At 34.9% G+C, this 27,195-nt stretch overlaps 2 protein-coding genes across 4 annotated transcripts; both read left to right on the forward strand.

The window, feature by feature from the left end:
• Window positions 1–2,492: 2,492 nt before the first annotated feature.
• On the forward strand, window positions 2,493–13,354 carry LOC101214900 (phytochrome E). 3 transcript variants are annotated; one of them, XM_031884597.1, is made up of 5 exons: window positions 2,493–4,835; window positions 5,099–5,906; window positions 7,070–7,363; window positions 12,546–12,583; window positions 12,689–12,872. In XM_031884597.1, the coding sequence occupies exons 1-5, from the start codon at window positions 2,774–2,776 to the stop codon at window positions 12,724–12,726; spliced, it is 3,240 nt and encodes a 1,079-aa protein (XP_031740457.1). In that variant the 5' UTR covers window positions 2,493–2,773; the 3' UTR covers window positions 12,727–12,872. The 3 variants fall into 3 exon arrangements, with proteins under 3 accessions (XP_031740457.1, XP_004147430.1, XP_011657461.1); XM_011659159.2 differs by lacking the exon at window positions 12,546–12,583 and having other exon boundaries at window positions 2,823–2,954; window positions 3,173–4,835; window positions 12,689–13,354; XM_004147382.3 differs by lacking the exon at window positions 12,546–12,583 and having other exon boundaries at window positions 2,495–4,835; window positions 12,689–13,354.
• Window positions 13,355–18,019: 4,665 nt separating this feature from the next.
• Window positions 18,020–26,519, forward strand: LOC101214658. The gene is made up of 10 exons (XM_011659163.2): window positions 18,020–18,366; window positions 18,589–18,725; window positions 19,052–19,186; window positions 19,471–19,581; window positions 19,926–20,210; window positions 20,418–20,617; window positions 21,111–21,399; window positions 25,192–25,302; window positions 25,683–25,874; window positions 25,960–26,519. Exons 1-10 carry the CDS (start codon window positions 18,168–18,170, stop codon window positions 26,302–26,304), a joined length of 2,004 nt encoding a protein of 667 aa, XP_011657465.2. The 5' UTR covers window positions 18,020–18,167; the 3' UTR covers window positions 26,305–26,519.
• The last annotated feature ends 676 nt before the right edge of the window (window positions 26,520–27,195 follow it).

A 27,195-nucleotide genomic window follows, 5' to 3' on the forward strand; every position in this document is an offset into this window, starting at 1 on the left:
AAAAAATTACAAAAGAAGAGAAAAAGAAAATTGCAAAAGAAATAATATGAAAAGAATTGGCAAATAAAGATATTAAAAATAAAAAATAAAAAAAAACGATGAAAAGAAAAAATATGGCTGAAGATGAAAAAAAATTGCAAAAGAGATGAGAAAAAATAGGATAATAAGGAATGCAAAACCTATAATTTTTTTAAAAAATGATAAATTCTATAGTCTTTTTTGGCAGTAAATATTTGCTATATTTATGAAAGTTATTAATTTAAAAATATATTAGACATTGATAGATAAAGAAACCACATAGTTGATTAAGTAAACTCAAATAAAGGAATGCTAAAAAAAGGCGAGAAAAAAGATATATTAAAAAAAAAAGAAAGAGAAGAAAAGTAATCCTAGGAAGTAGGAGCACTTTTGATGGACTCAAAAATGTGGGGTTTGCACTTTGCATCCACTGCGGTCCTATGCCACGTGATTCTCTTTCATTATTTATTATTCATTCTTTTTTCTTTTTTTCTTTTTTGTATTCTACTGCAAATTCCTATATATATATATTTATATATTTAAAAAAGAACATATTATACACAAAATTAAAGTTTAAGAATTGATACACATTTTTTAAATTTTGGTAGTATTAAATGTAAAATTGAATATTCAAATAAATATTAGAAGATTCATAAAATTTATGGAGTAATTTTTTAATATTACCATTTTTTTAGATAGTCATAATAATTTTTATTCATTTGAATGTGTATATATATATATATATATATATATATATATATATATAAAATAATTTTACCGAACTAATTTCTATAATTTATTTGAAATGCATATATTTAACAAATGTAATTGATAAAATAAATTGAAATTAAAAAAGTAACTCTTTTTTACAATGATATTATACATTTTGAAGGGAATTTTTGTTTTTTGTTTTTTTTTTTTTGTTGCTATTTATGACTTTTATAATTTATGTTTGTTTGATCAAAATGACCTTACATGGATGTGACACTTTGATCAACTTATTATAATAATATTTTAGCCACAATTATATAATAAAATTTTTTTTTTAAAATAAAAAGATGTATATCAAAATCTCAACCACATGAACTTTATATAGTACACAACAAGATTGATTTTTATTTTTGGAAAGTGGACCATGGTTTTCTTTTATTTATTTTTTTAATTTTCTTCGCACTTTTCCATTTCTTTATATTATATTTGGACCAATTTCTTAAATGCCAGATGTAGCTATTCCAACCCTCAACATATATTTATTTTTGTTGTTTTTAAACGTAATTAATTAATTTATAAAATATAATCAATTTGAATATTTTGTATAGTTTTGTCATTTATAATAATAATAATAAAATTTTGTTATATATTATTTTGAAATACACAATCTCAATAAGAATTTAAATTTTTTTGGTCTATTGTTAACCTTTTAAATAATATCAAAACTAATTGTTTGACTATTTTGAGAAAAAAACCAAGAAAATAAAAGTTTGTCATCTTCATTTATTTTTATTTATTTATTTATTTATTTATTTTTTTGTAATTTGTAAGTCGGTTGGAGTTTTAATTTTAGATTGTGCGTCTTTGCACTTATCAACTTATAACAATGCTAAATAATTTTTATCTTTAAAATTTAAATATATATTATAATAAAAAAAAAGTTCAAACAAAAAGGAATTGATTGAAAAATAACTTTTTAAAAATCAATTCAAGGAAACCTTAAATTTCACTATGCATCAATTTACACTCTTTTTTTAAAAAAAATTATTCATACATAGTTTTCAAATGCCTATACTTTTAAGTGTTAGTTTTATAAACTGGACTATTAGACTAAATATGTTGACATTTTTTTAAAATTATCCAAATATAATTTAATTTAGTTATAAAAGTTGAATCAAAATAATTATGAATTTTATACTAACGGTGCGTTTGGAAAGGAAAAGAGTTATGGAAAAAAGGATTATGATAGATTATAATAGTCACAGTGTTGTGATAATATGTGTTTGAGGTTAAGGTTATTATTGGTAGTGTTATGGTAATATATGTTTAGGAGAAGGAATATGAATGATAGTGTTATTATAATATATGTTTGGGGTAAGGATTATTGTTGCAGTAATATGATAATATGCAAATAAATAGTTATAATTGTAATGTTATTATATTATGTGTACGGGAAAAGTGCTATGAATGTAGTATTATGATAAAATGAAGTAGGGAAGTTTGTAGAGTTATTTAACTCTAATCCTAAAAAATGCGCACCCTCGGCCCAAACACGATTTGAATCATAACCTTTTTCCTAATTCCTTCCGTCTCTACCTTAAACGCATCCTAAATATTTTTATCATTTAAAATAAAATTTTAATATGAATGAGAATTTATCTATTTATTTATTTTTAATTAAAAATAAAATAAAATAAAATCCATCTCCACGATAAAGTAAAAAAAAGAAAAGAAACAGTGAATAAAAGAAAAGGGAGAAAGGGGGGAAGAAACAGAGGAAGAGAGGGACGGGTGAAATATGCTAATCCAAAAACAAAAGCAAGTAAATTCCAAGCGAAACTAAACACAAACATGGATTGTGAATCGGCGACAACAACTGATGACGACGACTCTCTTCTTGGGAAGATAAAATCCAAATTCGAAGGAAGAGCTCTCCTTTTTTCGAAAGAAACGTACGGAATTTGTTTCCACCAACAATTCAATCACCATTCTCTCTCAACAACAACTCTTCAATTCAATTCAATCCTTCTCCTTTAATTCATTCATGGACAAACTGAATCGGAGTTCCGATAGAGGAATGGCGGCCTTTTCTTCTTCTGCCGACAGCAATACTAGGGCTCCTCCTCCTCCTACTACCACTAGTACCGACAACAGACTTGCTGCACTTGTTCAATACAATGCTGATGCTGGCCTTTTGAACAAGTTTGAGCTTTCCGATGCTTCTGGTGAGTCTTTCAACTATTCAAGATCAGTTCTTGAAGCTCCTGTCTCTGTTCCTGAAGAACAAATTACTGCCTATTTGTCTAAGATTCAGAGAGGTGGTTTGGTTCAACCATTTGGTTGTTTGCTTGCTATTGAAGAATCTAGTTTTAAGATTATTAGTTTTAGTGAGAATTGTTTTGAATTACTGGGCCTTAATGATGATCAATTTGGGTCGGCACAGGGGAAGAAGGGTCTGATTGGGGTTGATATGAGAGCTCTATTTACGCCTTCCTCTGGGGCTTCTTTGGCCAAAGCGGCTTCTTCCAGGGAGATTTCGCTGTTGAACCCTGTTTGGGTTTATTCTAGGACTACCCAGAAGCCGTTTTATGCTATATTGCATAGAATTGATGTGGGGATTGTCATTGATTTGGAGCCTGCACGGTCTGTTGATCCTGCATTGTCGCTTGCTGGTGCTGTACAGTCACAGAAACTTGCGGTTAGAGCGATTTCCAGGTTGCAGGCTCTACCTAGTGGTGATATCGGTATTCTATGTGATACGGTTGTCGAAGATATTCAAAAACTTACCGGGTATGATAGAGTGATGGTGTATAAGTTCCATGATGACGAACATGGTGAAGTAGTGTCAGAAATCAGAAGGTCTGACTTAGAGCCATACCTTGGTTTGCATTATCCTGCCATTGATATACCTCAAGCAGCTCGTTTTTTGTTCAAGCAGAACCGCATTAGGATGATTTGTGATTGCAATGCGAAGCCGGTGCCAGTCATTCAAAGTGATGATCTAAAGCAGCCTCTTTGTTTGGTAAATTCAACAATAAGAGCACCACATAGTTGTCATTTGCAATACATGGCAAATATGAGTACCTTATCTTCATTAGCAATGGCAATAGTTATGAACAGTGATGACTCACCAACAAGGCTATGGGGTCTGGTAGTGTGTCACCATACTTCTCCTCGATATGTCCCTTTCCCACTTCGTTATGCCTGCGAGTTTCTCATGCAGGCGTTCGGGCTGCAGCTTTACATGGAACTTCAATTGGCATCACAATTAACAGAGAAAAAGATCCTCAAGACACAAACTTTACTTTGTGACATGCTTCTCCGAGGCTCTCCATGTGCATTGCTGACTCGGTCTCCTAGTATAATGGATCTCGTGAAGTGTGATGGTGCTGCATTGTACTATAAGGGGGCATGCTATTTATTAGGTATAACTCCAACTGAAGCACAAGTAAAAGATCTTGCAGAGTGGATACTCAATAATCATGGGGATTCTACAGGGCTGAGCACGGATAGTTTGGCTGATGCTGGCTATCCTGAAGCTGCTTCACTAGGTGATGCAGTGTGCGGTATGGCAACTGCAAGAATCACTTCAAAGGATTTCTTATTCTGGTTCAGGTCCCATGTTGCAAAGGAAATTCAATGGGGAGGAGCCAAGCATCATCCAGACGATAAGGACGATAGTGGAAGAATGCATCCAAGATCATCATTTAAAGCATTTCTTGAAGTTGCAAAGAGTAGAAGTTTGTCTTGGGAAGTTCAGGAAATAAATGCCATTCACTCATTGCAGCTAATAATGAGGGAGTCTTTTCCGAACTCTGGGGACAGTAATTCAAAGGCAGAAAATTCTCCCCAGTTGAGTGATGCTGAGATGCAGGATATCAATGAACTCAGTTCAGTAGCTTGTGAAATGGTTAGGTTGATTGAAACAGCAACGGTTCCAATTTTTGGTGTTGACTCAACTGGTTTGATCAATGGATGGAATGCTAAAATTTCTGAACTTGTGGGATTACATACTGGAGAAGCTCTGGGGAAATCTCTGGTTAATGAGATTGTTCATGAAGATTCACGTGGAACTGCCGAAGATTTACTTTCCTGTGCTCTGCAAGGTAAGTGTTAATATCACGTGCTTTTAATATTAGTTGCTAATATAAATTCAAGAGGCTCGGTGATAGAAAATTGAATATAAGACTTTTAGCATGATAGAAAACGCTGTCAATCATGGCTTCTACCAATTTGCTTCATAGGGGATAGTACGCCTTATAGTTTATGCAGCTAACTATTAATTTCCTCAATATGTCCTATAGCATAACCACTACTTTTTCTTTCGCCCGCCCCTCACTCGTTAAATGGTTGTCCTTATATTTTTCAGGTAAGGAAGACAAAAATGTGGAGTTAAAACTGAGAAGTTTTCGAACTGATAAAGAACACCCTAACGTGTATATTGTAGTTAACGCTTGCACAAGTAGAGATTACACAAACAAAGTTGTTGGAGTTTGCTTTGTTGGGCAAGATCTTACATCTGAGAAAGGTGTGATGGATAAATTTATCCGTCTGCAGGGAGATTATAAGACTATTATTGAAAGTCTGAGCCCATTGATTCCTCCAATGTTTGTTTCAGATGAGAATGGTTACTGCTGTGAATGGACTGCAGCCATGGAAAAGCTTACTGGTTGGAGGAAAAATGAAGTTGTAGGAAAAATGCTAGCTGGGGAGATCTTTGGGAATTTCTGTAGATTGAAAGGTCTAGATACCCTCACTAGGTTCATGATTCTATTATATCAAGGCATTAGTGGTCAAGTAACCGAAAAGTTTCCATTAGGATTTTTCAATAAGGATGGGAATTATGTAGATGTGCTGTTAACATCGAACAAGAGAACTGATGCCGAAGGAAATGCCATTGGTTGTATCTGCTTCCTGCAAATTGTTCAGCCCAACTTACATGGGGTCTTGGAAGGACTTGGGACGGGTGATAGAGAGGCCATTCTGCAGCATAAGGAGTTGAGCTTCTTAAAGCATGAGGTGAAAAATCCTTTAAATGGCCTCAGATTTATGCATGAACTCCTTGTAAACTCTGGTATTACCGAAAACCAGAAACTTTTCCTTGATACTAGTGATGCATGCGAGAGACAAATCATGACAATCATAGAGGATATGGACTTCAGAAGTTTAGAAGGGGGGTAAGTATCATCTTGGAAAGCATCTACTGTATGTTCAAATACTTATCTTTTTTCTCTTCTACTGATGATGATGCTTCGTTTTGGTTCATCAATGCTGCCACAGACTTCTGAATATGCAAGATTCTTAATAATTTCTTTATTCAATACAATGCACCTGGATTAAAAATGAAGCATCCACCAAAGTTGGTGTCAAAGGATAATTGGAGAAGAGAGGTCAAAACATGAGAGCTTAGGGAGTGGTTGTTATGATTTTTTTTTCTTTTGAAGTTGAATTGAGTTAAGTTGGTAATTATTATTGGAGTGAGTAATTTGGAGAGTTTACATGAACAACGAGGTGAGAAATGTGAATAATTGAGAAGTATTTATTATAGGAGTGAGGAATTGGAGGTTCTCTTACCCACCCAACTCAACCCAAGTTGGGTGCCAAACACCCCTTAGTGATAAATTAGGGGATGAATGAATCGGTATAACCAACTTGAACCCCATTTTTAGGAAATAGAACGTGTAGTAGTTAGCTTTACCAAATATGATTATTTATCTACAAAAGTTTATTATTGTCCAATGGTTCTTAACCAAATTATTGTCCAATGGTTCTTATCCAAATTATTGTCCAATGGTTGTAATCTTCTTCAAGAAAAATAAGGAAATAGGCAGACACCTGTGTTCTATATTGCTGGCTGTTCCTACGCAGAGCAATGTGCAAATTTCTTCGTTGCAGCTGAGGATTAGATTAATATTTTCCGCTCATGTCTTGTAGCCTGGTGTAGAATCAGTTTTGTTTTCTAAGAAAAAGACTTCAGAAACATGTAGAGTTTATTCAACCATGATAAGGGCCTGTTTGAAATGATTTTCTTAATGTTTATTGTTTATTTAAACTTAAAACTTTTTGATATTTACTATTTAGAAAGTCATTCCAAATAGACATTGAATCTATATTGCATGGGGCACAACACAATTATGCCTCACCTGTGGGAGAAGGTTTTCCTCTATACCTGAAGAATATACTTCTTTAGCAGATAACTCACAGTTGCTGTTCCACAAAGTGCACAGTTATCTTAGCCTCGATCGAACATGAATTATCAATGATCTTGTTATGTTTTTATATCTCTGTAGTCTGCTTAACTCTGTTCCACGCTTTACTGATTTTCCCTCTGGTTCAACAGCCAAGTAGAGATCAACAGACAAGACTTTCTCCTTGGGAGTGTTTTGGATGCCATTATCTGTCAAATCATGATTGTTGTCAGAGAGAGGAACATTCAACTTTTTCATGAAATTCCAGAAGAAATCAAAACGTTAACTCTTTGTGGCGACCAAATTAAGCTTCAGATGGTTTTATCAGATTTCTTACTTAACATAGTGCAGTATGCGCCTGTTCTGGATGGTTGGGTTGAAATCAAAATTTCTTCTGGTTTGAAGCTTATACAAGATGGAAATGAGCACATTCACTTGCAGATCAGGTACTTTAGTAACTCTTCTATTTTGCTTGTGTATCGAACTTCTTCCTTGGTTTTATTGGATTTTGTTAGATTTTGTGGGCTTGTTGTGGGTTGAAAGCCCAACGGTAGTTTTGTAAATTATGTTACCTTGATTATTTGGTCTTGCACGAAGCGCTCCATATGTAACTATGTTTCTTACAAGAACCTATCACCCAATTTAGAGCCTTTACAATCAGTCTGGCCTTAAAATGTCTTGAGTGGAAAACTGTTGTCATGGAAAAGATGAGAGCCCTTTAAAAGAACAAAACTTAGGAGCTCTGTGTTCTCTCTAAGGAGCATAAACCATGGGATGTAAGTGGGTGTTCACCCTCAAGTACAAAGTAGATGGAATTCTAGACAGACACAAGGTCAGGTTAGTTGCAAAAGGATTTACTCAAACTTGGGATTGACTACTCTAAGAGTTTTTCTCCTATTGCAAAGTTAAAGGGTCCTTCTGTCTGTTGCTGTAAACAAAGATTGGCCTCTATATCAACTAGATGTTAAGAACGCATTCTTGAATTGAGATTTGGAAGAGGAAGTCTATATGAGTTCCCCAACAGGCTTTGAAGCCCAGTTTAATCATTGAGTTTGCAAGCTTAAAAAATTCTTGTATGGGTTGAAACAATCATTGAGAGCATGATTTGACATGTTTACCACATTTGTCAAGTCCAAAGGGTATAGTTAGGGCACTCTGATCACACTCTGTTTACGAAAGTCTCCAAGGTTAGGAAGATTGCTATGTTGATCGTCTACATTGATGATATTGTGTTATCTGGAGATGACACCATTGAAATCGTCCAACTGAAAAAGATGGGGGATGAATTTGAATTAAAGATTTGGAGAATCTAAAGTACTTCCTTGGGATGGAGGTAGCCATGTCAAAAGAAGATATCTTTGTATCTCAAAGAAAATACACTCTTGATTTGTTAACAGAAACAAGTATAAGGGATGCAAACCTGCTGATAAGCCTATCGAGTTCAATGCTAAATTGGGAAATTCTATTGATAAAGTTCCAGTTGATAAAGAAAAATATCAACGCCTAGTGGGAAAGTTGATCTACTTATCTCACAATAGACTAGATATCTTCTATGTTGTAAGTACCGTTAATCAGTTCATGCGGCTCTTTACGAGGAACACATGGAGGCAATTAACAGTATTCTATGGTACTTGAAAACGACTCTGGTAAAGGGTTGATATTCGGGATGACTGACAGAAAGTGTATTGAGGCCTATACTAATTCTAACTTGGCAAGGTCTGTTGTTTGACAAAAAAAATCCACCTTTGAGTACTGCACTTTTGTGTGGGGCAATCTCGTAACTTGGAAGAGTAAGAAAATCTCGTCTACTAAAAAATTGATATTCCAAGATAGAACAAAAAGGACAATATACAGGATGGGTAGAATAAGTTGTGATAGTTGGCTCGATCTCGGATCTGAAAGAATGCTACGGGATATAATACAGGAGAAAGTGCTTTAACCGCTAGGCTACTCCGCTCCACTGAAAATCTGAAGGGTGAAGGCAACATAGAAGGCATGGGAAATCAAAGAAGTGTCTCCTCTGGTTATAGAACATTCTCGCAATCTATACAGAAAACCGAAGGAAAAAGCTCTGCGTAACCTAGAAAAACGGAAGCTCCCTTGAAAGGGGGTTATGGACAGAAGTACAGGACTGAGTCTAGGGATATGAAGGAGATTTGGCTACATAAGGTTTTATTTGATCTTCATCAAGACTATGAGGTTCCTATGAAATTTTTCTGCGATAATAAGGTTGCTATTAACCTCGCTAGTAATCTGATTCAACATGATAGAACCAAACATGTGGAGATTAATAGCACTTTATTAAAGCAAGACTGGACAATGGTAGCATGTGTATTCATTGCATTCCTTTAAGTCAACAATGTCACACCCTCTATCGGACCACCTACTCTAGACCTAAGAGACAATGTGAAGTCAATTGATATCGTCTTTGTCTCAACAACATCGGTTGACTCTAACCTCTAGACCTTTACTTGAAACTTAGCAGAAGCATATAACTCAATTTTTAGAGAAAGGAAGTTCAAGTGCCATTTTACTCACAAACTTTTAGAATGTACTTACTAAGATTCTGACAATACCAGGCTTTCCATACAAATAAGTTCTTTGTTCCCACAACACAACTGACTATGTTCTGAAACACTCCTTTAAACATGATCACTTTAGAAACTCTCCTATCAGATTAGTCGACATGACAACAATAAACTCGGCTCAGAAAAATATGATCATTATCTGGAAAGTGAGAATATTTTGAAAGAATCAGCTAAAAATGTCCAAAGAGTGGAAGTTTTCTAAAACATGTTTTTCTGAAATAATTGGGCTCAACGTTTAGCTTTTCAACCTATGCAAACCATCATATAAGCTTCTAAAACATGTCAATTCAATTCTAGTAAATCATTTTCTTTATAAATAATTCTTTGTTTCATAAAAATGATTCTCTGTTCATTTTGTACCCTGAAACTCGGTCATGTTAGCTTGATAACTCAATACTACCGTGGCTGATAAACTTTGTCATGATAGTATCATGCTTGAACTCAGTCAAGATAGCAGAGTAAAATCGATACGATCCTACCTGAATTTGGTGGTAGCTGGCTAAGTGGTCAGCAAAGCCCCATAACTTTGATACTCTGTGCACATTGACCATAGATAACTCAGTGTATAGAAAGAACACGGTTTTCTTCCAAAAACCTTATTCATCAAACTCATGTTTTGCAAATATCTTTGTAAAAAAGTAAATAATTTTATTTCAGAAATCTCAAAGCATGCTCATAAATCATTTCTAACTAGCTCAAACATATTCAAAATAATCTAATTGAAAACATGTTTGTAAATAGCTTTAAAGTCATGCTTAATAAATCAAGCTTGGAAATAAACTTCGGAAACCATTTAAATTTAAATGCATAAGTCACTCACAAGCTATTGCGAGGCGGCACTCTGCATGCACGCCAGGTCCAAGGGGTTGGCTGCGTGTTAACCTCAAAAGCCCAAGCACGTTGCACGTGCCTCACTGCTGCACATGGTACGCTTGATTGTCTGCGTGCATAATCGACCACGTGGTAGGTGTGTTGCGCGTCGTGTGCGCATGATTGACCTTGTCTGTGCGCGCATCGCAGTTCGCATGACCTAGGCGCATGCCTCTTGGATGCCTCAAGGCCCACATAACCTCTCTCGCCTATTTTGCACGTCCAGCTTACCTTGTCTTCTTAACACTTGACCCACCCTTGGATCTTACTTAGAAATTGGATTTTCGTCCAGATTTTTTACTCGACTTTGAAGCTTAATAACTCAAATTAAAAAAGCTTTCTTCTACAAACTTGCTTAGAAATATCTTAACTAGCATACCTCAAAATTTCAGCTTCAGATTCCAAATATTGATTCTGTACCTTCAAAACACTCGGCACTGTCCAGATTTCCTTCGAAAATGACCTTTGTTGCTTTCTTCTCTTCAACGCATTCCTTCCTCACATCTTCTCTATTTGGCAGCCCTATCCTTGATACTAGGCTCAATTTAATAGATTTTCCGAGTGGAATTATCCAAATTACACGAGTGAATTGTGAAAACCCTTCACCCAAAGTTCCCTTTATATAGAAGTCCTTGCATGCTTCCTTAATGACACCTCCTGCTCGCTCTTACATATCCTACTTGTCACTTTCCACCTCATGTTAATCACTTTATACTCCTACTTGGCAAATCCTAGGTGCCTTGCATGTCATTCCCATTGGACTCCTCACTTCTTGCCTAAAACACCTAGAACATCAATGGCCACCTATTACATGTTTTGGAGGTTTTCTTAACAAGGTTGGCCGCCTAGATCGGGTTTACTTGGCCTCTAAACCATCTCACAATGCCCAACGCGTGCCTCAACGTATTAAGGTTCCCTTGACACCTCGTGCTGCCTATGACAACCTCATCTCGCCTAATATGCTGCTTTGGTCACCTAGCAACTCATCACAACGCCTAGCATGCCTTGCTTGGTCATATAGCCTTTTCCTTACTCAAAGCTACCATGTCACCTTAACCATGATGCTAAAACAATGACACCAATCATAACACTTACAACCATTAAACCTTAGTTAAATTTCTCTCCAATTTTTTTTGCGAACACCAATCTTAAACCATTTTTCTCCAACTAACTCAACCCCTATTCACCTCTTGATTTCCTTAGAAGACCTAGGGATCTTTGGGTCCAGGGTTTACAAACAAGTTGCTAATATTCTCACCAAGGGGCTTCTCAGACAAAGTTTTGATTCTTTTGCTAGCAAGCTAGGTCTCATTGACTTTTACGTCCCAACTTGAGGAGAAGTGTTAGAAATTGTGAGCTTGTTGTGTGTTGAAAGTCCAAGGGTAGTTTTGTAAATTATGCTACCCTAATTATTCTTTCATTTTCTATTTAGGCTCTTGTTGCTCATTAATCTTCCCTATCTTGTATCCCTTTGTTTCATATGAAAGTTTTAATAAGATAAGTTCGACGGTGGTTTTTTTCCTATACTAGGGTTTCCACGTAACTTGGTGTTATTTCTCTTTTTATCTCTTTCAATACATATTTTCTTTCTATGGCCTTGCTTTATATATGTTTTATGGAAGTTGAAAGAGAATGAACATATCATGTACTGCGTGGGGTTTTGATTCAATTGATGTGAAGGTTGCTTGATGAACTTAAATTCTTTTTCTGTAACTGGTTGGTCTAATAAATTAAGGTGTAATGTAAGTCTAATGTGTGACAGTCACATGAACCATCATGGATTAGCCTAGTGGTAAAAACTAAAAAGGATGACATAGTTTCAATAATTAAGAGATCGTTGGTTTAATCCATGGTGGCCATGTACTTTGTAATTAATTTTCTACGAGTTTTCTTGACACCCAAATGTTGTAGGGTCAGACGGATTGTCCTGTGAAATTAGTTGAGATGTGCGTAACCTACCTCAGACACTTGCAGATATAAAAAGAGGATGGATGTGAACTATGTGAATACGACCAACGTGTCGTCCTTTTTTACACTTGACTATTATTTTTACCGTATAGACTAAATTGTTACGAAAGTTAATAGCATCTATCAAATTGTATAATATTAAAGATTAGGGACTAAATCATTATAAATTTTGAACTAACTAGCACCATTCTGAGTGATGCAGAGATTTTTCCTGGCCATGTCCTGGTGGAATTGTTAGTGGTGATCACTTCTTTAATCCATATTTCTTGGTGATCTTGCTACTAGTCTTGAAAGGCACAAGAACTGGGACTTGAATTCATTTTATTTTATTTTATTTGTATGTAGAATGTCACATCCAGGTCAAGGTTTGCCTCATGAACTAATCCAAGATATGGTTGGAGGAGGACAACAGTGGACTTCAGAACAAGGCCTGGCCCTAAACCTGTCACGCAGACTTCTTAATAAATTGAACGGTAATGTCCGCTATGTTAGAGAGCAAACCAAATGCTACTTCCTCATCGACCTCGAACTCAAGTTAAGGCGCTTGAGAGGGTCAACAGAAGCTACTACGAGCCAAAGGACTTGAGTTTCTAGTTTCGAGCTGATGAACGCTTGTACAAATAGAATTGAGAACCCTTCTCATTTTGAGCCTGGACGACGTGAAAATCCAGTAGTGTCCCCAGCACAATTGTTTTACCTGATAAATGAAAGCATTCGACGGGTCCATTTTTCAGTTGTGACAACGTTGGATGGTCAGATTTGGTGTGAAAATTGTATGCAATATGTTTGTAAATGATAAAGTCGGATTTAGAAGTTTGTGAAGTTCTGCTTGTATTTAGTAGTTGCCGCTGCTGGTGCATGTTTCAGCAATGCGGCAGTGTATATGAATGAAAACTGAAACATGCAGTTTTGTTTGTTGCGTTATGTATGTGAAAGCCATACATTGTAATATATTTGAGAATTGTGCTTATTCTGGCACTTTTTATGGCTCATACATCTACATTTATTCCATGGAGTCTCCTAAATTAAAAACCTTTTCTTTTATGCTATTTTTGTTTAAAGGAGCTTAAAGAAAATCGAACTACTAATCTCATAGACAATTCACCACTATACTCAGCTGAGGTATGCTCGCTTTTACTTATTTCAATGGTTAGTTTGTGTATTTTTAACCTTTTTTTTTGTAAAATTTTATGAAAAATTGTATCAAATGATAAAAAAGAATTTTAAAAAATCAGTTAATAGCATTTCTTTTTTCATATTGCAAATATGGTAATTAGATATATTATTTCGCTATTAGAGGACTATAAAAGAGTTATCAGAGAGTTATTAGATGACTATCCACTTCTAAATTTGTTACTTTTGCAATTTATAAAATGTAGTAACATGTATTTTATTATCATAATTTTTTTTAGTTAGTTGAACAATGAATACGCTTATTATTTGACCATTCCATTAGGACTTGCTTGGTATTTCAGTGTTAGCATGGACTCTTGGCGATTAGACTTCTTATTAAAAATTTGATTGTATTTTTATGTTAAAATTAGTTGGCAAATTAGTGCAAATTGATTCTAAGTGAAAATTTGTAAAATTTCAGAAGTTTAGGGTCCAATGGCATGAAATTGAAACTTCTTGGTCCAAATTCATACAACCTAACAAACCTGATGTTTTCTTTTGCTATTTAATATATAGAGTAGAGCAAAAACTTACAATGGGCATAATTAAAAGTGTACTCATTTGTTGAACATTATTAAAATTTAATGAGAAAAACAATTCTATTAATCTCCTTTTGAAATTATTAACCTATTGGAAAACTTTGCTTATGACTAACCACATAATTTAACCAAAATGTGAAATAGTAACAAACTTAAATTATAAGTTCAGTGACCTTCTCTTATACCTCCTTAACCTGACATACTTAATAGGAAGAGGTTGGTATTTTCAATATTGTATCTAATAATTGAACGAAGTTCAAGACCATCAACAAGCAACCACACTTTAAAATAGCCTCTAATTTTGGTTGACATTTTTTAAAAATTATCGAATGTATTAGACATGCAATTGAAGTATATCTAGTGTCTAATGTTGCATTTAATAAATTTTAAAATTTTAAGAACGATCGAGGATGCTGAGGGTGCTAAGGGAATGTTGAAGTAGTGGAGAAGTTTGGGTGCACCTACTGACCCATCATATTGTATCCTTTATAAAAAAAAAATTAAGAACGATCAAATAGACTAGAGTTTTATTGAAGCCAAAATTAAAAGTTTCAATTATCATGTATTATCACGTATTGTATAGGATTATAAGTTAATGACTTACAATACACTTTTTGAATTAATAACCATGTTTGTACTTTTTAGAAAATATATAAAAGTCAGGAACTTGTAATTTAACACCACAATGCTAAACTGAGTATAATTAGTGATAATGAATACGTGTTAGTGTTGTAACAATGATAACGTAACTCGTAGAAAATTTTACCTTCAAATTATGGGATTGGTTTCAATCTTATCCATGAACTTTTAATTGTTTTTGTTCATCTTTGAAGTTTGAAATTTAAAATTTTATTCGAGAAAACTTTAGACTTTTTTCATTAAATTCATAATCAGAAAAGTTAATATATGCTTATGTGAACAAATACAAACTTAAGTATGAAAAAAACTAAAGACAATGTCACATTTATCAACTATACCAATTGTTGTCTTTTTCATTCCAACTTCACACCTTTGAGTTTTTTGTCTTTTGATAATTATTTTTTCACTAATCCTAATTCCAAATTTATTATCTATAGGAGAATTGTTATTTGAAGAAAAAAAATCAAATTTAAAAGATGAAAATGGAACTTATTTAGAAGGTAAACATACAAAACAAACACACACAAAGTCACTACAAAATAACATTTGAAGCCACTAGATTTGAGGATTACTTATATTCATAAGAAACATGCTCTCAGATCTCTCATATTAGAAAGTATATAAGAAATTATGACACTTGATACATAAGAGAAAGAAACTGTAAAACATGAACTTTAGGTGGTGTAGATTTTTCAAAGAGTTTAAGAGGTTAAAAAGAAGGAAAAAAATTGGTTAAGTATCAAGAAATAGTACTTTAGGTGTTTTGAGTGTTTAAGATTGGCGAGAAAGAAGGATCGTAGAGGTTAGACGTTTTAACTAACTTCACAAAGGAGTTTTTCACAATTTATTTGGGCAATTGCACTCAAATTGGTCTTGAAAGTTCATAATTTGAGTCTAGTTTATTGAGGAAGGTGGCTGGGCGTTTGGGATAAGAGAAGGCGAGAAGGTTAGTATGCGAGTGAATCTGAGTAAGATACACTCCCAGAAGGCTACAGAATGTATAGTTTGGCGTTTTTCTCTGAAATTTGGAGAAAAGAAAGTTAACTCATTTTAGAGAAACTTTGTAGGATGAAGTTTTATCAAAAAAGTTACGGATTTTAAGTTATAACATTTCTAAATTAGGCTATGTAGTTTGGGCGAGAAACTAGGCGAGATGGTCTTGGAAACTAGCTTTGCGTTTTGGACAACTATGTTGTAGGTTTAAGGCAAGCGGTTTAAGGATTTAGTGAGGTGTAAAAACTTGTTAATATGCATTTTAAGGTGTAAAGTAAGCAAGAGGTGTCTTAAGAAGGTTTAAGGTGGATTTAAGCAGGATGAGGTGTCAACTTGTACTCATGCAAGGAACTCTATAAATAGATGACAACTTCAGTATTGAATTTCTCACAATCCACTCGTGCGTTTTGAATGAAATTACTCCCAAAAGTTTCCATTTTGAGTCTACTTTCTAATTTGAAGCTGCTGGTTTAATTTGAGTAAGAGAGGGCTAAGTTTGAGTTGAAGAAACCAAGGAATGTCAGAATTCATGTGATTTTGAACAATGTGAACTTCCAAAGGGTTGCAAAGTTCATTCATTAGAATCTAAAGCTGCAATTTTGAGATGAGAATATTAAGACAATTTGAAACTACTTTGTAGAAGGAAAAATTTTCATTTGAGTTCTGGATTTTATGTTATTCAGCTCTAAAATAGAAGAAATATTATGGCCGAAAATGAGTTTTTAGGCAATGGAGGTTGTTGGGTGTGGCATGCTGGATCAAAGAGGTTTTGCACAAGAAGAAATCAAACAAACATATCAACCAAGGGTTTGACCTACAATCTGTGAGTGGTTTTCTTCTTAAAAGTTTTGTGGCTCTGCTTTACTATTTTGAAAGATAATTTCAAATGAAAGTGTTTCAAAAAGAGGTTTCTATGAAAAGTTTATATGTGTTCTAACATGATTTATAATGTTAAAGCTTGATTTGAAGATTACGATTTCCATGCTATGAAATGGTTTTCAAGTTGATTCCTTGAGATAATGCTAATTTTTATGTGCACATAAAGAATCAAGGCCACCATGGGGAGTACGGACTACATGGTGATAAGAAGTTGGCTTACGCGTTGAAAGGGGTATATTAAGCTTAGCAGCATGAGGAAGAAGGACGAATTTGTATGTTATCAGATGTTGTTGATACAGTAGTAAACGCGAGGTAATGAGACTAAGCATAGAGAACGATTCATGATTCTTGGTGAAATGAATTATTGTTGCCTAATGAGTTTATGTGAAATTATTGTGTTATAAATGTATTTAAGCATAAAGAAAGGTTTATGTGAAATGTTCCGATGTTGTTTATGCGAAATGATGTTTATAAAAAGGTATTGCAAAAAGGTTTTCATAAAATCTCACTAAGTCTTTTAGACTTATGTTTTCAAAATTTTACCTTCCAGGGTTTAGATGTTGAGGCCAAAAAGGAGAGAAATTTTGGGCTTGCTAGGCAAGAAGCTACCAGACGTTTAAGTTTAAGGGTTGGTTTTTATCTTTTGGTTAGGTGTTGTATCATTATGTTCTTGTACAATTGTACTAAACGCCTGTACTAAACGCCTTGTTAAGAAATAAAAGTTTAAAGTTGTTTTATCTTTTGGCATTAAGTTCTTTATCACCTAAAGGATATTCATGAAGTTAAGTGTTTTGGTGTTTAAGCTAAAGTAAGGAAGTTAAGACGAGTGTGTTTGGCGTTTAACTGCGTCAAGGATGCTCAAGTCACATCGTGTCTCGTGAGGTAGGCAAGCAAGTCTACGGGGCGGGGTATGACATAGACAACTCCAAAACTCCAAAATCTCATTCTCATCAATGAAGAAAGAACTAGTTGTTGAATGAAAATTTTGAGTAAGAAAATATTTATTATTATTTTATTCAAAACATGCATTCTCACGTTGTTCACTTAGCAATATGGAAATCTCATTTATAAACTCATAGATCCATTTGTGGGTTTGGGCTCTAAGAAGACCAAGTTATGGAAGGCTGAAAAGATAGACAAATGTAGGTATGCATATATCTTATCGAGCATTAGAGTCTTTTATCCTAAGACGATTAAGCGAGATACCAATAGACAAAGCATCACGTGTGCTATCTAGACGTTAGATATTGTCTTGTAAACCTTAACAACTTTTAAACAATCAAATTTGATCACAAAAACTAAAATATAGATGAAGAATTACTCTTGATTGTAAGACTAAATAGTTATCGTTTCAAGAACCTTTTTACTCGACACATCTAAGCATAGAAAATAAACTTTAGACTTAGTAAGGCCAAGAAGACCCATATGATCTCTTTTTAAGTTGAAAGCATTCTTTTTTTATAACTTAACCGATTCACTCTTAACCGCTAAATTATCTGAAAGGATGGCGTTCCTGTAAACGCCGTCGAGCCACCATTCCCGCGTTCGTTATCGTTCATTACTCCGGTGCTTCCATTTCCGGCCACGCCGTTCTGAAAACGATGCAAAGTACTTCACCGCTGTGTTCTTCTACCTCTTTCTTTCATTCTTTTCCAAATATATCCATTCTTAATCGATGCTCTCAGCTTTTCCGAAGACGTCTTCCTCTTACTTGCAAGGGTTCGGCTTCCTTGATTCTTCAGCTGCCCCTGTACCATCTTCACAGTTTCGCGCATTCGCAGCCTTCCCGCCGAAGAGTTGGTAAGTTCCTTTAGTTTGATTGTTACTGCAATTTATCTTGTTTAAGTTATGGCTGGTGGAACAGGTCTGCTTTTGTGGTATATGTGTCCTTTTTTTGGAAATGCAATTTGAAATGAACTGGATTTTGTTGGTGTTGTTTAATGATTTGAAGGGAGTGCGTTGTTCTTTTGAGTTGATGTGGGTAATTTAAACGTAAAATCATAATTTGTATTTGCATTTCAGCTTCTTCTGAGATTTTAGAAACTGTGGAGGCTCCGTCAGGATTTGTTGAAATTGGTTACATATCCAATGTTCATGGGACTGAGGGGGAAGTCCGAGTGAAACCTATTACTGATTTTCCTGAACTGCGATTCTCAACGGTAAACCAATGGCAATCATTCTCGAAAGAACTTATAATTTCTACAGCATTATAAGAATGAGCTACTCCTCGTATATTGAAATGAAATTCAAACTCTTACAGTATATGCCTTTATGCTTCCAGTTTTTTGCAGAAGAAAAGAAAAGCCCCTCCAATGCAGTGCTATAATACATATACATGTATATATAGATACATATATACATATATACGTATGTACGTATATTGGGGGAAGGGGTCTTTATACAATACAAATACTCAAACCTTGAGTTTGTCTGTCATCCTAGTCTCTCAAATCATTAGGAATTGCTACTTACCTCTTTTCTTTAGCCTGGCACAAGGTGGTTGAAGCAGCAAGTTTCAGGAAGGGAAGAAATCCGAGAAGTTGATCTTGAAGATGGTAGGGAACATCCTGGTCGAAAGAGTTGGATCCTGAAGTTTATAGGAATTGATACTGCAGATCAGGTGATCCTATTTCTCTGTTTATGTATGAATAATCATGTTTCTGAAAATTGTGTTTTTATTCTCGTTATTACTTCCTGTAGATGTTTAATCTATAGAAGCTGAGTTTATTATTGTTGATTTCTTTTTTAGGCACTTTTACTTGTTGAACCCCCCACAAAGAAAAAAAAGCAGTCAGATAATTTAGCACAGCAAATTTTACTATTTTCAATGATATTGTTAGAGAGTCATTATAAACTATTTCAAACTAAAACGTGTCAGTAGTCCTGATTTGATAAACTATTCAGGCCAAACTACTCATTGGATCAACTCTTCTAGTGAAAGAAGAAGACCGACCAGAATTAGAAGAAGGTGAATTTTATTCACGTGATCTTGTTGGCATGAGTGTTATTCTGAAGGTATGCACCTCTTCAGGGAAGTAAGCTGATTTGTTTAAGTATACAGTTATTCAATTTTAGGTCTGCTTATGGGGATTTATTGTCATTCTGTAGTTCAGAACGAGGATGTATTTAATGCAGCTCATTGTTTTTTCATAAATTATGGATGATTGCTTCTTCAGGAACTATAGTTTGTATAGAACTTTCCTGCACATCTTGAATTCTGCTTTTGGAATAGTTATATATTTTTTTTTTCTTTGGTGGTTACTTTGTTTTATCCCTTCACAAAAATATGCTATATTTATTGATTTCTTTCTTTAGTTGCTTTTGTTTTCTTCTGATACTAATTGCATACAACCCTTCAGGAAACTAGTCAATCTCTGGGAACTGTTGTTAACGTATTTGATAGTGGAGGGGCAGATCTTTTACATGTCATGCTTAATAGTTCAGAAGATATTCTTGATACCTCTGGAAATCCAACATCAATTGAGACTAGAGTTTCAGGCCGCCTCATTTGGATACCTTTTGTCGAAGCAATTGTTCCTATTGTTGATCTCCAAAGACGAGAAATGAAAATTACACCTCCAAAAGGACTTCTGGAATTAAATTTTCAATCTGACGAGAGATCGAAGAAAGAACGACGCCAACTTGTGAGACATATTTTTTTTCCCACTCTGTACCTGCTTTATAAATAAATGAAGTAAGCATGCCAACTTATTTTCAATGATGAAATGCCCCGGTTTTATTCAGACATTTGAACATGTTTCATGGTTATTGATTGCTTATGTTTTCTTGTAATTTGTGTATTTGATGACAGAAATATGAATTTTGCTACTTTTTTTTTTATTTCATTGTAGGAATGGAAAGAAAGGAAAAAGTTTCAAAAATGTCTTGTAGCTGCAAAAAAGAAGCTGTCTGAAATGGAACAGGAGCACGTATTTGATGGTTTCAAATTTGGAGAAAAAGACCAGGGAAAGTTACTTGCCGATCAAATAGTTGGAATCAATTCCAAGTTGCTTCAAAAGGCTTTACAAGATATTGAGATTCCTACAAGAAGGTGTAGTTCAATTTTGAATTAGACATAAACACAGTTTACTCTATTTATAAATTGTCTTTTTTCCAAAATGGTGTATTTTTATTTTGAGCTAGACATAGTTTTCTCCATCTTTCCATTCATTTCCATGTATCCTGGAGTCCTGATTAAATTAAACTCTAGTGATGTACATAATCAATTGCTGGGCAGGTGCTAAGTCATTGGTTTTTTTATACAATTCGAGTTGGTGAATCCTGTCATACAATGTTACAAATGTTTATTCTCTTCCCATTTCTCTTTTGAAAGATATCGATATGATTATTTAAAATTGATTAGTTGAGTATCTCCTTCACTTAAAATTTACTTACTTACAGTTGGTTTTGTTAAGTTTTAGATATTTAACATTTCGCTGTTGGATTCGGGAGTTTCCTTGAAGTCAATGAGTTCATGTGTGTTTAAATCCTTTTGACTACTTTCCAATGCACTGATCATATTCTCAATTGACTACTTGAATCAGGTTGACTGTTAACGAGCTATTTGATGCCTCTAAATTGGTAAAAGTACAAAATACTTTGGGGATATCAGATAGATGTGTCATTTCTGGTGCAAATGAAGAGGAACTCGGTACACACGCCAATTTGCAGAAAAACGGACTTGATCTCATATCTTCTGGAAAAATTGCCATTGTTTTAGTTGTTAATGATGAGGGGTGGTACTCCAATCTTGGTCTAGTCTGTGATATTGCTGACCATCCAGCATCTTCTTCCCTTCCCGATCTACTTTCTGATGATAGAAGGTTTGCAAAGGTTGTATTTTTTCCCCTTTTTTCTTCATTCTTTTATACGGATGGATTGATGTAGGCATTAAATGATAAGTTTGTTAGCTGTGATTCAATGTGCATTAGTTATTGTTAGAATTAGCGGGCTTGTTGTATGTTGAAAGCTCGAGAGTTTGTTAAGATTTTATAGTGCCCTAATTATCTTTTATTATTTTTATTATGGGTTCTATAACCTATAAATATATGCTCCCCGTATCATTATGAGATAGATAAAAATAATAAGAAAATAACCTTGTGTTCTTTCTCCCTGTCCTAGGGTTTCCATGTAAAATAGTTTGTCTTTCTATTTTTCTTCTTTCAATATGGTATCAGAGCAAGGTGTCGATGAAACCCTAGGAGGTCAAACACTTGCTGAAAACCGAACAGAGGAGACAGCCGCCATCAGTGCCACCATTGCCGCTGTCATCGATGCTCGTATAGGTGCTGCATGGATGAATGGTTTCGACGACTTCAGACAATGTCAATGATCTTGAACCTAGCTTTTTCTCCGCTGCACGCACCGCCCACGCACTCCCGTCGCTGCTGCTGGAGACCACCGAACCTACCCATCTTGTTTAGAAAGGGCCAACCAACCCATCCCTGACACCCTTGCCTTCATCTGCAGCCGTTAATGCCTCCCACGCGCCGCTTCATGTTCTGCCATCTACCTCCGTCGATCCACCGCCCGCCGCTTCTGCTGACCAACTTGTATGCCTTGTCGTCCACTGCCTCTATTCCAAACCCTAGCTATCATTCCGAGGTTGGGCATCCCCAAATCTACTCAACATTTGAAGTTGGAGAGTCTTCAGCATATTCGAACCCTAACGTGCCAATCTCTTCTTCTTCGAATATAGCCCACCAGCAACTAGAGGAGCTTAGACAGCAGATTGCGACACTTGAGGCTACCTTAGGGGCAACATCCAATACCCTTAGTCGTGGTCTCCATACATCTTTACTGGTGTATTCTAAGAATCCTATAACTTTGTTCCCTTCTCTATCCTCTCCTTATGTGATTAATACAGTGGCACAGTCTACAAGATATTTTTCAGGGTAAAAGTTGAACGGCAATAACTATTTCTCATGGTCTCAGTCAGTGAAAATGGTTCTTGAAGGGCGACATAAATTTGGTTTTCTGACGGGGAAATACCTCGTCCTTCGCCTGGGGACCCTCAGGAACGGTACTGGAAGGGGGAGGATTCTCTTCTTCGATCCACATTAATCAATAGTATGGAGCCACATATTGGCAAACCTTTACTCTACCCTGCAACTGCTAAGGGTATTTGGGACGTAGCCCAGAAACTGTATTCCAAACGTCAAAATGTCTCTCGCCTATATACTCTACGAAAACAGGTTCATGAATGCAAGCAAGGGACCATGGATGTTACATCCTCTTTTAACAAACTCTCGCTTATCTGGCAAGAGATGGATCTATGCAGAGAATTAGTATGGAAATGAGGTGACCGAAAAAGTTACAAAGAATAACACTAAGGAGCATTTAGAAAATATCAGTAAGTATGATTTGTCTCTTGATCTTCCTATTGCACTGAGGAAGGGTACTAGGTCCTGCACAAAGACTCTATTGCTAATTTTGTGTCTTATAAGAACCTGTCTCCTCAATTTAGAGCCTTTACAGCTAGTTTTGACTCTACTGTTATACCCAAAATATCCATGTTGCCTTTGAATGCCCAGAGTGGAAAATTGCAGTCATGGAGGAAATGAGAGCCCTGAAAAGAACAAGTCTTGGGAGCTCTGCACTTTACCTAAGGGACACAAGAGTGTGGAATGCGAGTGGGTGTTCACTATCAAGTACAGAACTGATGGTACTCTTGACAGATATAAGGATAGATTAGTTGCAAAAGAGTTCACTCAAACTTATGGGGTTGACTACTCTGAAACCTTCTCTCATGTTGCAAATTTGAACACTGTGAGAGTCTTACTTTCTGTCGTTGTGAATAAAAACTGACCTCTATATCAACTTGATGTTAAGAACACATTCTTGAATGGAGATTTAGAAGAAGTGTATATGAGTCCTCCATAGGGATTTGAAGCTCAGTTTGACCATCAGGTTTGCAGGCTTTGAAAGTCCTTGTATGGGTTGAAACAGTCACCAAGAGTTTGGTTTGACAGATTTACCACCTTTGTCAAGTCTCAAGGGTACGCTCAGGGGCATTCTAATCATACTTTATTCACAAAAGTCTCCAAGTCTAGAAAAATTACAGTTTTGATAGTTTATGTTGATAACATTGTTCTATCTGGCAATGACGCCGATGAAATCCTCCGGTTAAAAAGGAAGATGGGGGATGAGTTTGAAATTAAAGACTTGGAAAATTCGAAATACTTCCTTGGATGGAAATTGCCAGATCTAGAGAAGGCATCTCTGTATCCTAGAGAAAATATACCCTTGATTTGTTAACTGAGACAGGTATGTTAGAGTGTCGTCCTGCTGATACACCTATTGAGTCCAATGCTAAACTCAGAAATACAGGTGATCAAGTTCCGATTGACAAAGAAAAGTATCAACACCTACTGGGCAAACTGATTTATTTATCTCACAGTAGGCCGGACATCTCATATGTTGTGAGTACTGTTAGTTAGTTCATGCAGACTCCTTACGAAGAACACATGGAGGCAGCAAACAGAATTCTGAGGTATTTAAAAAAACTCCTAGTAAGGGATTGAGATTCAGAAAAACTGACGAAAGGTGTATTGAGGCATATACATATTCTGATTGGGCAGGGTCTATTGTTGATAGAAAATCTATCTTCGGGTACTGTACTTTTGTATAGGGCAATCTTGTTACTTGGAGAAGTAAGAAGCAAGGAGTTGTTGCCAGGAGTAGTGTCGAAGCTGAATACAGGGCCATGAGTTTGAGAATTTGTGAAGAAATTTGGCTTCAAAAGGTGTTATCTAATCTTCATCAGGACTATGAGGTGCCTATGAAACTTTTCTATGATAATAAGGCGTTTATCAGCATTGCTAATAACCTAGTCCAACATGGCAGAACTAAACATGTAGAGATTGACGGACACTCTATCAAAGAGAAATTGAACAGTGGTAGCATCTGCATTTCTTACATACCTTCAAGCCTACAAATTGCTGATATTCTCACAAAATGACTTCTCAGACAAAGCTTTGAGTCTTGTGTTAGCAAGTTGGGTCTTTTTGACATTTATGGGCCAACTTGAGGGGGAGTGTTAGAATTAGCGGGCTTGTTGTATGTTGAAAGCCCGAGAGTTTGTTAAGATTTTATAGTGCCCTAATTATCTTTTATTATTTTTATTAATGGATTCTATAACCTATAAATATATGTTCCCTCTATCATTATGAGATAGAGAATAATAATAAGAAAATAGCATCGTGGTTTTTCTTCCTGTTTTAGGGTTTTCACGTGAAATAGTTTGTCTTTCTATTTTTCTTCTTTCAACAGTTATGGAATCCACTTTTCATCACTGGAGTTTTTAAGAATATTGTTCTTGCATGTGGTAAGAAATGCTTTGCTAGGATTGGGTTTTAATTCTCAGTTTCCATTCTACTTTTTACACCTTACTTGTTGAAATGAATGTAGTTTGTGAGGATTTAAATGTATAAACCAGGTAATTTACTAGGATTACTTGCTGAAATGACAATATAGGTTAATTGCATTAGCTTTTAGGTATTTTATGCATTAATGTGGGAAAGGTATTGCTTGGGTTTGCATTGTATTCTACTAGATAAATATTTAAATCTTCATGAGCATGGATCTTTGAGAATATTTTCTGAATTAAACATGTGTTCTTCTCAGATTGAAGACCGGCCTTACGTGCCTCTGATTTTGGTATGCTCAGCTTCCACAATTCATTCAATTGAAAAGCTTTTCGTGGACAATGATTACTTTGCCTTCGATTCTGAAAAGGTTGGTGAACAGTCTTTCAGTGAAGCTCTATTCCGATATCATTGTAAGAGAAGTGAAAGTGTGAAGAGCAACGGTAGAATTAACTCACAGATCCTTAAAAATCAAACATTAAATTCTAATTCTTAAAAGTATAAGAACAAACATTAAATTTTATTTTTTAATGATTAAGGATGTGATTGAGAGTAATTAACAAAGTGATATCATATAACCAATTCAAAAAACCACTCCCAAGCATGTGTGAAATCTAGACGAGCCAGGTAATGGAGTCATCAATTCATTATTTAAACTTTTACAATGGATTTGGGGCGATTTAGCAAATAGCAATTTTTATGGAGTCATTAACAAATCTCTTGCTTAATTACTTGGAACTAATTTTCCAGATCTGGTTTTTGAAAGAAGAGAGACTTCCAGTTGTTAGCAATGTAGTTGATGAACAGAGCAAATTCAAGATTCTGATGAAATCACCCTGGGAAATTCTACAATCTCCAGTTGGTTCTGGAGGAGTCATCAACTTGCTTTCATCTCCCAACATTTTGGAACGTCTCACTGAACTTGGCATGGAGTATGTCGAGGTAAGAAAAGTTATCAATGTTACCTTGTGATGGTTTATCTCTCCGAGTTGCTTGTTCATTGAGTTGACATTGTACCTTCTTACAGATTTGCAGCAGCAACCATAGAAATGCTGGGATGAACTCTCTACTTCTTGGATATACTCATTCCTGCAGTGCTAATGTTGGGATTCAGCTCCATAAAGGTAACGGTGACTTTGAGAAAAGCTTTGATTTGATATTCTCAATGAACTTCATAAGGAAATTGATGAAGCAAATTGATAAGCCTCAGTTCTATGCCATCCCCAAATCAAATGCGCATGTTGAGAAGGTTGAAAAAGAGTGGGTTGAGGTTAGCCCTTCCTCTCCTAACTCATACCAACTTTATTCTTCAATCTTTAGTTGGTTAGACGAGTGTTCTTTTGATGAAATCTTTACGATGGAAAATTCTTAAATAGATCGGTGGTCAATATATGAAATGTCTTCTCATTTTTTTAAACTTTGGTCAGATTACTTTGAAAGTTTTTTTTTTCTCTTTGAAATTTATTTTAAAATTTTGTCAGTGGAGGTTTTCATTTTAGTCAGCCACTGATATGTAAAATTTGGAAGGGATACACGACATTATTTACATAATTTGATAGATTAATGTATAGAAATTATTAGTGTAAATGATTTTAGGAGTTTAAATCAAGTGTACCAATAATAGGTAATAATAATATCTTATGTCTTTTAATTTGTGCATATCAATCATCACATTGATTTTATCTTCTAATGAAAAATGTATTATTTTGAAAGTTAAAAGTTGGATATGTTTTAAAGAAATTCTAAAAGTTTAAAAGTAAAGTTTGTATTGTCGACTTGGGATTATCCTAAAATGCATTAAATAGGAAATTGTGCCTTTCAGAGGTCAGAAATTATCTCTGTACATAATTCTCTCTTTCACAATTTAAGGTCAGCGGAAGTTTTATTCTTCTTGTTATGGTTATTATATAAAATTCCACACAAAAAAAAAAATCCGTTTTGAGGTTTGGATTATAGATATCGTGATTGAAAACGTAAAATAGTTTATTTTACTTTTAAGCTATTACTTTAATCAACGGCCGGTGAAATAACTAAAGGAACACAAGACAAAAGAACACAAAGTAACTTTGATAATTCATTTCAACAAGAACCAACGAGCAGTTTAGATATAGAGATTTTATTAAGATTTAAATGAGTAATAATGAATTAATAAACTAGGAAACACTTTTTCAAAATTAATATTTTTTTTTAATATTTCCTATTTTCGATTTAAATAAGTAATAATTAATTAATAAACTAGGAAACACTTTTTCAAAATTAATAT

Source organism: Cucumis sativus, chromosome 1 (genome assembly GCF_000004075.3).
Source record: "Cucumis sativus cultivar 9930 chromosome 1, Cucumber_9930_V3, whole genome shotgun sequence".
Classification (NCBI taxonomy): domain Eukaryota; kingdom Viridiplantae; phylum Streptophyta; class Magnoliopsida; order Cucurbitales; family Cucurbitaceae; genus Cucumis; species Cucumis sativus.

Coding starts and splice junctions, on each gene's coding strand:
- LOC101214900 (XM_004147382.3), top strand. CDS start 2,774: ATGGACAAACTGAATCGGAGTTCCGATAGAGGAATGGCGGCCTTTTCT. Junction 5,907..7,069: donor TTCAGAAGTTTAGAAGGGGG/GTAAGTATCATC, acceptor CTGGTTCAACAG/CCAAGTAGAGATCAACAGAC. Junction 7,364..12,688: donor CACATTCACTTGCAGATCAG/GTACTTTAGTAA, acceptor ATTTGTATGTAG/AATGTCACATCCAGGTCAAG.
- LOC101214658 (XM_011659163.2), top strand. CDS start 18,168: ATGCAAAGTACTTCACCGCTGTGTTCTTCTACCTCTTTCTTTCATTCT. Junction 19,187..19,470: donor GAATTGATACTGCAGATCAG/GTGATCCTATTT, acceptor TAAACTATTCAG/GCCAAACTACTCATTGGATC. Junction 20,618..21,110: donor ATTGAGATTCCTACAAGAAG/GTGTAGTTCAAT, acceptor TACTTGAATCAG/GTTGACTGTTAACGAGCTAT.